This window comes from Nicrophorus vespilloides, unplaced genomic scaffold, assembly GCF_001412225.1.
Source record: "Nicrophorus vespilloides isolate i.1.1-1 unplaced genomic scaffold, Nicve_v1.0, whole genome shotgun sequence".
Classification (NCBI taxonomy): domain Eukaryota; kingdom Metazoa; phylum Arthropoda; class Insecta; order Coleoptera; family Silphidae; genus Nicrophorus; species Nicrophorus vespilloides.
This window is the reverse complement of record NW_017097072.1, coordinates 57,123-71,498: the sequence shown is the minus strand read 5'-3', so window position 1 is coordinate 71,498 and position 14,376 is coordinate 57,123. Positions and strand designations below refer to the sequence as shown.

The window sequence follows — 14,376 nt, the reverse complement described above, 5'->3', positions numbered from 1 at the left end:
ATTTTTTTTTAACATGTATTGTTATGGGAAAACGCGTTTCACATAACGAACTTTTCGCATAACGAACTTGCTCCTGGAACGAATTAAGTTCGTTGTGTGAGGCACCACTGTATATATATTACGAAAAAAGTATAGAATCGGTGAATGTACACATTTACCAGATAGGTAGGTAAATCTAAGTTTAAATCTGAGATCAGCTTCATATATTTACCTTCACTGGTAAATGTATACATTTTCCAACGTATATAGGTTAATAATAAATATGATACACTTTTATATTAAAGTTAAAATGTGATTGTAATAATATATACTATTATTTTATTTTAACTTTTATTTAAACATTATTTTATAACAGTAATATATTATGTATTGCAATAACTTTGCAGGACTCTGAATTGCACAAAACTTTAGCTATTGGCAAATTACATATTTTATTTTGTAGTTCCATCCTTCTTAAAACCTTGTTCTCCAGTTAATGATGTAAGACGAACTTAGATTTACCAACCAAATCGGTAAATGTGTACATTTACCGAACTACGTAACATATTACTATGAAATACATACATATAACTTATAACACTAATCTGTAACAAATGACAATGGACCTAATAAAATATATTTTATTTATTAAAATTATATTATAAAATGTTGATAGTTCGATAATGGTTATCAACTATTGTCCTGTATTCAGGAAGAGTATTGCAGTTCACCTAATAATATTTTTTATAATATTGACGGCGAAGTAATGTAGCTTTTAAATCTTATAGATTAGTTGGTAACAGTATACAACAATTACAATATTTAGATAAAATTAAAAATAAATTGCGTGACTAGTTGTTTTCACTATTTTCAATAAGATTTAATACTTCTGATTGCTTAGAATCCATGAACTCAGTTAATTCTTGATCGTGAATAGAAATATTATTACCAAGGACGCGTAAAAACTCATCCTTTTGATCGCTGCATCTATTAAAACCAAATGCATGATATTCCAATGGATTCAACCTCTCGAAAAGATCTGGTCCGGATACTTCCTTATTGAAAACATCGAATGGGATCCCTTTTACAAAAGATTTCCCTTCATAATCCGGTATACTTCTGAAGTGTGGTACTGCCTGATGGTAAATAGATTTATTCTCATTTCTGGCTATTCTTAGATTCTCTTCAATTACTTCATGGGCGAACGCTATGGTTTTTTTGATTGGATCTTGGTAAGAACTTAAAACTTTTTCAACTTTTTTTCTGGCTTCCTCTAGGTAATCTAAAGCATGTTCATATATAGCCACCCTAAGGCCCATTTGCTGTAGAATTTCTGCATACTTCCCATGATAAAAGAGTGAAAAACTGCTGTGATAAAATAATTTGAATTCGAGATATTTAATTAGGTACATAGTATAATCGTCAATAACAATTTCTTCTTCAGATTCACCTTCACTGTCATAGTCATTATAGTACCCAGTCAATGCATCAGAGTAATATTCAATTATCTGTAGAGACAATACAAAAGGGATGTGAGGTCTTCTCTTTTCCTTTACAACTTCTTCCAGAATGCATTCCTGTGCTTGGGCTTTACAAATATATTGCATAGCTAAAATCTGATAATGAGTTGTAATGAAAGGTGTAAACCTGTTAAAATACTGTTCGACTTCTTCGAAAACCCAAGCTGCACATCGAAAATGTGTGAAAGCCATCCTATATCCATTAGGACTATTCTTACAATCGTTAGCTCCCAACGTTGCATGCATTGATCCTATATTTATCAGAATACACATCAATTCAAAATATATATCTTGGACCGTTGCAGTCATTTTGGTGTTTTCATCCTTCCTAAAATAATATTTATTGATAATAACATAATTTGTTTTAAAACTTTTGATAGTACCATGAAAATTTAACAGCTCCAGCTTCACCCTCTTCCATACAGAATCGATTCTTCAAGAAATTCATTTGGCAGTAATACTTCTTAAGAAGTTGACAACTTGTTATGTCGACAGAAGGTGATAAAGCTTTCTCTCGCAACATTAACAATTCATGTATTTCATTACTATAACTTTCTGGGTCCTCCACAAATTCGTTTAATATATGCTGCAATTAAATAAATTATTATGTTTTCTTTTATTTATTTGTTTCCTATTCAATCTAACCGCCTTCAAGGTTGGTTCAAGTAAGCATTTCTCTGAGGTGAGCAGATCAAAGCCCAACATCGGTGGTCTAGGTATGTCTTCCATTATTTATTGTTCTTTAAATAATTTGTTTACTTATAAACAACAAAGTTGTCTATATAAACAATGTACAACTCAATTTTGAACACAAATGAATTAGAGATCTGTCGTAATTATAACAGGTAACCGATTTATCCGTTCAGAGAGAAATTAACACAATTACTTTGACGTAAAAAGTCACAGGAATCCCACTTGTCTTGACACATCTAATCACATCTAATTGTTGATTTACAAACTGTCACAAAAATAGAAATGGTGGAGAGGGCTGTAAATAACAATTGATGATAATACGCATTGCAGTACTGCCAACTGTTTAGAGATCACGTAGGCAAGAAAAAAAAAACACAAATTTAATCTATTATATACAGGGTGTACATTTTTCACTTTTATTCTCACTCTGCATTATTCAAATACAAAACATTTTTATCGTAAAAATATATTAGTTTTTCAGCATTACAGATTTCATGTATTGAAAATTTATTTATATAATTGTATTGAAATTTATTACATTTATTATACAAATTATAGAAATAATTTAAAAAATAAAAATAATAATTTTCAATTTTATTGTTTATAAATATATAAATTGTAATTTGAACATTGTTAATTAGTGTGTGATTATCTAGTATTCTCATAAGTATTAGTGATCCAGACATATTGTCAAGGTCCATCAAATATGTCAACCATTGTTCCACATATTGATATTGATTACTACCTTTAAGAGAAATATTCACAGAGATACGCAATTAATGCATTTTCAAATATTCTTAAATAGGATTACGTATTTTTATTACTTCAATATTTAATAATAAGCAGGCTAAATTTATTAATTGATAATATATGATTTTTTTTTAATAAAAAACAAATATTATTTTGATTCTAATAATAATATTTATTGCAACAAACCATAATACAAACTTAACAAAATAAGATAAATTTAAATTGAATTGTTGCAATTCTATTACTTCATTTATTTATTAATTATTAATAATAAGATTATTTAAATCTGTTAGACATATTCGATTAGAGTAATAACTATGAAGTATGTTAATGTCGACGTTCCTTTTCGAATTCTATAAAAAACAAGATGGTGGCGCAAAAGTAATGTCATAATTTGAATTGGCTTCCATTTTGTTATAAATGAAAAAAGAGCTCTGTTTTCATCAAAAGTTTATTTGTCAATAAATACACGTTCTTGACACACCTCAATCCTCAATCGCTCCATGGCTTGTTGACAACTAATTCACTATGTATCAAATGTCAAAGCAAAGTGACATTTGGGGACATCTACAAAAATGGCAGCCATTTCAAATTATGTCATTACTTTTGCGCCATCTTGTGTATGTATATATTCATATATAGATGGTTTAAATGTTTTTTTGTAAATACTGTAAATTTAACATGATATGTTAAACTATGAATTCTACTATAAGACGCACCCTAAATATAAAAGACGTTTTTAGAAACAAATATATAAAAGACGCACACAAATTTTAAGTTTATTGGATTTTAAGAATATGGAAAATTAATTTATAATAATTATTTTCTTTATAGTAAAAATGTAGGAAATATTATCCGATTCGATTTTGTTAGAATATCATCATATAATAAATAGATTGAACTATAGTTCAAATTAACATTTTCGTAATTTTTATTTGTTAAATTAAAGCATATTAGATACAGAGATTCTAGTCCAAAACGCTGAGGAAAATTACTAATGGTTCTTCACAAACGATGACATCCACAAGCAAGCTAACATCAGTTTGGTGAAGGAAGAAATAGCAAAGGCTAGCACAAGAGACCATCATCGGCTGGAGAATCACCCAAACCAACTGGTTGATGCATACTGCAGATCATCGTCGAAGACTGAAGAGGTTTAAACCACAAGACTTACCCAACCGATTTTAATAATTAAATGTTTGCAAGTGCATAAATAATTATTGTATATGTGAAGTGGGGTTGCTGGATCATCTCTTCATTAAGTATTTAAGTGTCCTTTCTTTATTTTCTCCTTACCACATTTGTAAAGCTTGCTATTTATGTCAGATGATAGATTGCTTTATTAATAAATATAAAAAAAAAAGCTCTAACCTGAGCCAAATTGCTATAGATCAGCGTTTTTTAAACTGGGAGCAATTTTCCAAATGACTGCTAAAGTTTTATCTATTTTATGGAATGTAGGGTGTTGGGGAGGCGCCAAATTATTAAATATTTTTAAGGGAGGCGTAGTAACATCAAGTTTGGAAACCACTGCTATAGACAGTAGCGCGTTACCGCATAGACGCAGTAGGCGCGCGCCTAGTGCCTCTTAAATTAAAGGGCCTGAAAACCTTTATAATTTTTTTAGTAGGGTCAATAATGAGGTTGCACCTAGGGCCTCACAAAGACATGATTCGCTACTAACTATAGATCTAATAAAACATAATTTTCTTATTAAAATAATATCACTATTATTCTGTGTTGCAGTTTATCTAATAATATTTTTAAAATATTCCCGATGAAATAATGTTTCTTTAGATCAATTTGTCACAGTATATAACAGACTGTTTGCACCAAGAGCCTACCTGAAAATATTGGGAGCCGCACCTAAAGATTTTTGGTAAAAAAATGTATATTATTTATTAGTTGAGCCACAATAAAACTTTTGAAGAAAGGCAAGACGTTTTTCATCTTCAGTTTGACCACTCGTGTTATATACTTTACATTACTGTAATCTAACTGAGGCACAATAATACTTTTGAAGAGCCGCATGTGAGCCACACTTTGGCCACTCCTGGTATATAAGTACATAAATGATCAAAAACAAATTAAACTGATAACTATTTGTTTTCTAAATACTCTTTGTTTTACAATATTTTGCCGCATTATATATTATTTCATTATCTACTTATCAGACTTATTTAATAAATAATACTATTTTTTCAATAGCGATAGTAATGAAGAGACAGTGTCCATTCGGTTCAAGGGTAGATAAATTGATAAATTAGATAGAATGTCCTATTCCCGTTTAATGTAGGTAAGGTGGAAAGAGACTTTCCTTTTCCAAATGGCATTGCGATCCCCAGTTTTCTGGATGAAGTTGCGCGCGGGGCGCATCCGAGCCGGCACCGGCCCTCTGGCGTCTGCAGCGCCAGTTCGGCAGTTACCTTTTGTTGCCGGTAGTTGCACACTACACTTTGTGCAGTGTCGAAAGAACCGCCGGCACCGTTCCCGAAAAATTGATTTGGCGCTGACAAACCAAAAAAAAAAAATTAAATTAAATTAATTAAAATTACAAAGAAAAAAATATAAATACAATTTAAGAAACCAGAAACGCACGCACTGAAACATCTGATGATAATTATAAATAAGTTAATTTAATAAAGACAGAGGAAATATTTTGGAACTTCTTTTTGCACCGGGATATGCACGGCGGGCTTCTCGAGATTGCAGTGTCGGAAATAATATCGCGAAGCGTATAAAGTAATCCAACTACTCCACTCCAACAAACAACAGTACCTGAATCAACAACAAATTTCGACGAACGACAAAAGTTCGTTTCACTCTCTGCACCTTATCCGGAACATTGCGGGACTTTCCCTAATTGAATTGAGGATTATTAAATAGAGCAATTGCATCCAGTCGAAATGCATTGCTCACGGATTCGTTGAGATTCAGCTTCGCGCTTGCATTCACCCGGCGGTAACTCAACCACTAACAGGTGAGCTGCATGTAATTTAATTGTTCATTGTTTGCTTCATTCCTTTTGTATCACCGCAATTATTATATAATTTACTTTTGTTGTTGTTGTCTGCGTGTGATCTAACTGTGTCCTCGCTGTAGCTGTTGCAATGATTCGCGGTCGACGTTGCGTGCATTTACTCGAATTTAAAGGGCTGCACGGATGCAAGTATTGATCGCGGCGAAACCAGTTTGTGATTGCGGAAAAGCGGACAATGAAATGTTAATTTTTGAATTTGCTTTCGTGAATTCGGATCCCCGTGCAATTGATAGGCTCCCCAATTGCTTGCCAGAGATGGAGGAAGTAAGGGCTCGGAAGGGTTGAACACGAAGCATTGTGTGTGCACGGGGGTGGAGTGGAGCGTATGCAAGCTAGGGAGAGGATTTACATGCATACAGCAGCCAACATTATCGATTTCCCAATGCATTGCTCCAAAAAAAACGGAGCGAACGATTCTGGGTTTTCGCACGATCTATTTTTTTTTTATTTACAGTACATATCGAAGAGCAGCAAATTCTAATGTTAATTTTATCTTATCAAACTTATTATTATGCTTATGCACTTGCTCCATCCATCGAACAAAGAGCATTGTCGGCGGCCCTAAAATGCGATCAATAATAAGGGACCTAATCAGCGTCAGCGTGTACTAAATAAATAGCGCGCTGCGTGCATAAAATTTTCAATTTCACGAATGCGGACTCTTCTAATTAGAATACAATTACGATTCCTGAATATTTTAAGCTCGTTCTTTCTCCTCTTTCATTCTGAATATGTAATTGCAGATTAAGTAACAGTAATTAGATTCATTAATTCAGGCAACGGGATAATACGCACCTCGGATAAATTCATAATTAGAACCATAACCATTAAACGCATTTCTCACATTACGAAAAATAGTTTCAATGTGAATTCTTTTCTAGAAATACAATCACATTAGAAATGTAATAATAATTTAAATTAAATGTATTCCTCTTCATCCTTATTTGAATATTATGTTGTCTACATTGTGTATCTTTTTTACAGCAAATTTATAGTTTTTGAACTTTTACCAACAATTAAATACATCTATAGCAAACAATAATTACAACTAGGAATCAAATAAAATATACAGAAACACAAATATTACTATAATTCTTTTTGTTCTGATTTACGTCTTGATGGAAGTAACTGTGAAAAGCAACAAGTCGTAGATATACGTCTTATTTACACGATTTTATGTGGCATTTTGTGTAACAATAATTTCCATCTTGTAATACATGATTATGAATTATATACTTAGTTTAATTAATTGAATCATGTTGCAATATATGTATAATTCCAATTGATCCAAATTGTTTTTTTTTTAAATTGAAAACTGTAGGTGGATGCGTGGGGGTTTCCATTTACGGATTACTTATATTAATGAACAGTTCTGCTCCAAAGTGCGGATTAACTACAGTCCTGGAAGCACGGAAACGCAAATCGTGTTTGAAGATCCGGAAGATTCATCCCAATGCGAAATCAATACTGTAACATTTCAATATAATTGATATTTTTTAGAATTAGAATTAAATTAATGTTTTTTTGCAATTTAATTTAATTAACGAAATGTTAAATCTTGAAAATAATTAATAATTAATTTTGTGATTGAAAATGTTTTTACTGTCCTTGGAAAGGCATTATACATCCTCCATTTATCTCCGAGTAACACGATATGGGATTCTGCTAATTGATTTCGACGAAGTTGACATTTTTTTTCGTTGTTGTTTAAGTGAATTAATTACAAGTTTCATTTTAATTAAGTTAATCAGAGAATTGGAGATTCTCCGACACGGAACAAAGTAATAAAATCGCCGAAGGACAAATTTCCTCCTCGTCCGTCCGAGAAGGGCAAACCCTGCTTATTATCGACGCGGATTTAATAGGAGGAAGAAAACGTCTTTCTTCTTTCCTTTTCCACCGATGAGACGCAAGGAGAAGACCCGAAATGAATTAAAATTTTATTTTACGACTGACCCGAAATGCCATTCAGAGTGATTGCTTTTTTCTTTTCCTTTTTTGGAACTGAAAATCTGGAACAAAATAGTCGAAATTGCGACATCAAAGAATCTTTCATATATGAAATGACAAATATTAATATCGACCTTTGAGCGAGCCATGTTTTTTTTTGCGGATAGGTCAGTGAATAGAAGAAATCTGTATTTTCTTTCTGTCTTTTTTCTCTCTTTAAATTTATGATAATGTAGAGGTTTAATTTGGCGTGGGAGTTAATTTCCGGATTGGAGTGGTTTCAATTATGGTTGATTGATGAGATCGAATGCAATGGGAATTTAATGAATCCGGCGTACAAAATTTTGCGCGCTCTGCATTCAGGCTTTCAAACAAAGAGTGCTGTTGAATATATATATATGTACGCATATATCTATATGTATAGAGAAGGGTGGACGATCAATACGCTGAGCCCTAATCAACTCATGCATGCAGGACTCCCCCCGAAACTCACACATCTCTAATCTATGAATACGTACACTAGTATACACATATTCCGCATTGCGTGCAAATTAAATTCAATAAATCTGAGGTAAAATCGAAAAATATGATGTTTTCTTTTTTCTTCACTCGAAGCTTGCTTTCATATGATGTTTATAGAAATTGCGTGAGCGTATAAGAGAGGTGGGCGAATGCGGTGTTTATGGAAAGGGCAGATACACTATGAAGAGAATGACGTAGAGCAAGAAAATAACAAGAAATATATCAAAGTAGAGGGAAGGAAAATGCGAAATGCGAGAATGTATATATGTGAATCGTGGAAGGACGATGCGAAGGAGACGCTGACTGGCTGTGGTGGCTCACTCTCTTTCGCTCGCCCCCTGTTTGGAAAACAAAACGACAGAAAAGAAAGGAAGAAAAGTCTGAAACAAATTAAAGAGTGTCCCAGGTTAGGGAAATGTAACCCATTATTTCGTTACCCCCTCAAGTCCATTGTAATCGCGGCACCGTACTTCTTTTTATTTACATACAAATCGATGGATTACATTTTTCAACGTTCAGCCTTTTCTTTTTACCATTATTATTTTCTCATTTCGCTCCAGAAATTTTGTCTTGCATAAAAAAAAATTATTGAACACAAAAACGTTTCTCAATTATTACAATACAAACAAAATCATCTTGTTCACGCTTGCATTTGAAATCAAATAATTAATATAACAATACTTCGCTTCTGCACGCTTGCATTTGAAATCAAATAATTAATATAACAATACTTCAATATACATATTTGTTACCTAATTGAAACTTTCTTCATTTTCTTTCAAATTAAATGGTTTCAATTTAGAGTTTCTACTCTTAATTGTAAAATAGTAAATTATCTTACAAACAAAATCCTCTTCTTCACGCTTGCATTTGAAATCAAATAATTAATATAACAATACTTCAATATACATATTTGTTACCTAATTGAAACTTTCTTCATTTTCTTTCAAATTAAATGGTTTCAATTTAGAGTTTCTACTCTTAATTGTAAAATAGTAAATTATCTTACAAACAAAATCCTCTTCTTCACGCTTGCATTTGAAATCAAATAATTAATATAACAATACTTCAATATACATATTTGTTAGCTAATTGAAACTTTCTTCATTTTCTTTCAAATTAAATGGTTTCAATTTAGATGTTTTACTCTGAATTGTAAAATAGTTTAATTTAATTGAAATTAGATTTTTTTTTGTTTTAACGATTTCTAATGATTTTTGTATGAAAAAAAAGGAAACAAACATTCGGCATAATGAAATCCTTGCGCACAAAGAAACAACGTTGAGAAGGAGGAACGTATAATCAGCCAATTTCATTTTGTACGTTTTTTTTCCCTCTGAGCAAAGCCCACGTCTTCGAAGATAAGATTTAGCATTTGATTTTGTAAGAGGAAAAGGGTTTGAAGCTCGATTTTTCCTCAACGGACGTCGTTTTTTTCTTGGTTCGCTCTTTTCCTTTTCCGACATTATTTTTTTTCTTCTTTCATCCTGCTTTTGGTCTCTTTTCCGTTTAAGGGCGGCCCGAAAATAATTAGTTTCTCGGGCTTCTTCTCAGTTTTCTTGAATTTAATTAAGAAGCAACATTTTTCGCGCCGCGCCAAATTTAATTAAGTTACAAAGCGTAACAACACACGCTTCACTCACGGCCAGAAACAAAGTCTTAGGGCGAAACTTTGATTATCAAAAATTTCCTCGCACCGAAAACAGAACCGCCGCCTCCTGCGTTTCTCTCCCGCTTGCGGCAGCCCCTTGTCGTTAAGTTATAATAAACATGAAGTGAAGTTTTCGACAGTGAAGGACTTCTGGAAGACCGTCATCCAGTCGATCGTCCTTATTTTAGACTCATTTACGTACACACATGAAATTGTAATCTCGGTAATAATTAATTAAGGACAGTTTGGGTTGGGCTCTATTCATTGTCCTTTTATTATCAAGGTCTTTATATATTATTTATTTAAACACTCTATTAGTATCCTTGTATTTACGTAGAAAATAATGCCTAAATAATCAATACATTTGAGCAAAAAGAAATATATTTGCATGTAATATTAATTACACTTAAATTAATTGTAAATCTTGTTAAATTGACTAAAGCTAGCTATTTCATTAAAAGCGCTAGTTTATTGCTCTGAGCAATTAATTTTATATATCACGAACTTCACAGCTACTAAACTAGAATCGCTTGTTGTAAAATCTCTTTCTGCGATTACACGAAAATAAAATCCAATATTCTATATTAAATCGAGAACTATATATCATTTTGTTAACCCTATATAGTAATTACTTTTTACGTCCTTAAAGTAATGGATATATGTATCCTTCACATTAAGCGATAAAAAGTGTATGAAACTAAGTGATCTAATAGATACATACAAGCGTCCCAATTGAATTGAATTTATTTTCAATGAATCCGCACTATGCGAGGTATTGCTGTATTTAAATAAAAAAACTAGAATGTTTGTGATTTGCAAGAAAAAAAAATCAATTTATATTATATAATTTTACAAAATATTACCATGAAATGTAAAATTATATTAATAATAAATAAATCACGCTTTATGTTGTAAATAAAAACATAATTTAAGCTTAAAAGGAGTAATGAAAATGTCCGCAATAAATTATTAGATTAATATTTTGATACAGTTCAAATATTTATTCAGCCTTGCTCGTTTAAAGGGAAGTAGTAGTAGCCCATATACATTTTCCTGTACTCGTTTTATTTTTTTCTTTCTTTCTTTCTGTGCACGACATTGCCTTATTTGAGGGATGATAAATTGATAATTATTCTTCGCGTGAATTTAATCTTAATTGGATATGAAAAAGTAATGCACGTAGGATTATTTAACTAAATTTATTTGTATTTTTACATTTTCCAACAAAAATATTGAAAGCAATAAATGGACAACAAATGTTCGCAGAGAAAATAGTATTTTCGATCAATATACCAACATATTATTGCCTACAATGTTAACTGTTAACTAAATTGATGTTACTTTACTTTGATAAATATAAATCTATAAACTTTTCTGTGACATGCAATTTTTTTATGAATATATGTTTTAATTAATTACTGTATTTTTGTTACAAACAAGAATGGAATTAAATTTAAAAGTTAGAAGTCATTCCACATTATTATTTCAGACAAGAAAATGCTTTTAGCAAATTTGTATTAAAATGAGAATTTAATTATTAATAATAATAATAATTGTATTTATTTAAAAAACTAAAAATATTAATATTATCAAATTATTACCAATAATTACCGAATGACATTATTGTTTATATGTGCTTAAATACTAAAAGTTCTTACATTGAACAAAGTAAACATTGTAAACAAATTCTGTTATTTTCAGGAAATATAAAACTACAGTTGATTTATTGACTGGAATGATATAAATGATTAAAATATTATTATTGAATATACGAATCGAAATGGTTATAAATAAATATTGGAAGAGAGAAAAAACCCTAAAGCGACAATATACGAACGTACCGTGTTTTTGTGTGTGATGTACATTTATTTTTTATGGTGGAAATGTGATCGCGAGTCAAGGATGAATGTAATATGATAAGGCCTCAGTGTTTCGTGTATGGAAGGTTCCCTTTGTGTGAGTGTGTATGTCTCAGGGTTGCATTTGTAGTGTGTGTGTGTTTGATGAAGGGGGGGACGTAAAAGCGGGGTGGTGAGCTTCTTTTGTGCCCTGCTAAGGTTTGGATTATGCCGGGGAATACAGTTTTCTAGCTAGCTAATTAGCGTTTGAATTTGCTTAGGTAACAGGAACGATGTGCCAACGGGTTTCTCTGGTCGCCGGGAAAAACGGAGGGTTCGGGGAGGCGGAATCCCGCACCCCACGTAAGGGGAAAACATTGATTGCCGAACACGTACATATTGTGTATATATATGCGTGCGTCTGGATGGATGGATGGATGGACGGATGGATGTGTGAGTGCGTTAATCGCGTAACTCGCAAAACTTTCTCTTCTCGATATATTTATGTATATGTGTGTGCTATTAGTTGGTGGGCGGTTGGGGTTGGTTTCGGATTGTATAGTTGTGTAATTATTTCGCGCATATCTTTGATGTATGCGTATTATAGCGTTGCGCGATGTACAGGACTGGGGTAGATAGGTAAGGTAGTCTAATAATAAGGGGTGAGGCTTTCGGGGGATGGGGGTGGTGATATTTCCTGGCAACGGCGTGTGTTAACCCGGCATCGACCCTGTGCGTGCAAGGCTGACTGGGAAGGCGGCAGCACAGGGTTGCTGTTGCGGGGGGCGCACAGGATTGGGTTGGGGTGGTAGTCAACGGGGGCGGCGTCGAGACGGGCGGTGGTGTTGGGGGGGTGTGCGACGGTGGCGGCGGCTCCGGTGGACGAAGGGCGCGACGCCGCTGCTGCTGCCGCCGCCGGGCTGCAGAACGAGTGCAAGGTGTCTGCGCGACGACTCGCCGCCTCCGATCGTCCTTCCCCACGCGCCCCTTGTCTGCATGGGGCCAAGGACTAATGCTCCCCCCGCTCGTCCTGCCACCCGCGTTCCTTCCACCACCGTTGCTGCTCATCGGCAGCCGCCGCCGCCGCCGCGTCCTTGCAGCCAAGGATGGATTCCCAGTTAGCACAGGTTCTGTTCGATATTTCGCATCACCCACGCGTCATTTCCAAGCTTCCACCCTCAAAAACCTCCCTTTCTCTTTTCATCTCTCTCTCACTCTCTCTATCACTCCCACTACCACACCCCCTCGACCCTCTCTACGAACATCCAGCACAATTTATATTCATTCCACATTCCTTCAATTAACCATACATATCTGGCATATCGCAAATACTTCATAACAATTTTATTCCGCAACTCACATTTTAGCCGGATTTCTATATTTATCTATTAAAAAAAAAAATACCATTAACAATCTCTTCAATGCATATTTTTTTACACAACTCCTGCTTTATACAACTCACATCAAAAATATCCATCAATTACATACAAATCAATGTTCACTTTTCTAATATTGCCAATATTTATTAAGCATTTTCCGTCTTCACATCAAGTATATATAATATTTCAATCAACAAAAAATCTTATTAACTATCGATTCCCATTTAGACTAAAACAAGTTTCAGATTTTATTTGTCAATTATTCATATTATGCAACGTTTAATAAATTGAACATTTTTAATTTAAGGTCAACTTTAAAATATTGAATCATTGTATGCAACCCAGTTGTCTTTTCAAATTGTTGTATATATTTTCATGTTCTTAAAATAATCAATAACCGGGTTTTATATTTCGTCTTGAATCGTTTCAATAATGTTATAATTCGTTGCTTTTGTAGTGTAATATAAATCAACAATTATATAATTTAATTAAACTGGTTCTACACTGAATGCTTTTCACAAATGATTGTATAAGTGCGCAGCACTACTATTATCAGAGAGCCCGGTTTCCTTTCCGTCGCAAGTAGGTCAACCTTTTAAAGCTGTGACCTATTTCTTGAGGAAACCCATTTTCATAATATTCTATAATGCATCAAGGGCTGAAGCCTTTTCAAAACAGGTTTTAAATATCGCGGACGTAATGATTCAATTTAAATTATTAATAACTTAAAATTTTATAAAGTGTATCGGAAAATAAATGTGAACATACAGCGGAATGCTTAACTGCCAGCAATTTATTGGAAACGTATTGGTATGCAAATATCTTAAATTAGTACCCCGATATACGTCGTGAGTAGATTCACGAAAATGCCACTCCAAGGAAAACGGCGCACAGCACGTATTATGCTTACGTGTGTAAAGGGGGAAAACCACTATATAGGGAATTCCCATGTCGCAGGAAGACCATAATTTAAGTTTTGAGACCATCCAATTTTATTTTATTATTAAAAAAAGAGTTATGTAAATTATTATTTGGATAATGTATTGTAGTCATT

At 33.1% G+C, this 14,376-nt stretch overlaps 2 protein-coding genes across 2 annotated transcripts in view; one reads left to right on the top strand and one right to left on the bottom strand.

Annotated features, from left to right (window-relative positions):
- Window positions 1–352: 352 nt before the first annotated feature.
- On the bottom strand, window positions 353–2,477 carry LOC108558814 (tyrosine-protein phosphatase non-receptor type 23-like). The gene is made up of 4 exons (XM_017915844.1): window positions 2,304–2,477; window positions 2,145–2,260; window positions 1,883–2,085; window positions 353–1,827 (listed from the first exon to the last, which is right to left on the bottom strand). The coding sequence occupies exons 2-4, from the start codon at window positions 2,226–2,228 to the stop codon at window positions 831–833; spliced, it is 1,284 nt and encodes a 427-aa protein (XP_017771333.1). The 5' UTR covers window positions 2,229–2,260; window positions 2,304–2,477; the 3' UTR covers window positions 353–830.
- A 2,892-nt stretch (window positions 2,478–5,369) lies between these two features.
- The window catches only part of LOC108558815 (protein bric-a-brac 1), a 40,307-nt gene continuing 31,300 nt past the window's right edge, over window positions 5,370–14,376 (top strand). Inside the window, exon 1 of the mRNA XM_017915848.1 lies at window positions 5,370–5,922. The gene's annotated coding sequence lies outside the window, so the exon portion shown is untranslated. The remainder of the gene's footprint in view (window positions 5,923–14,376) is intronic.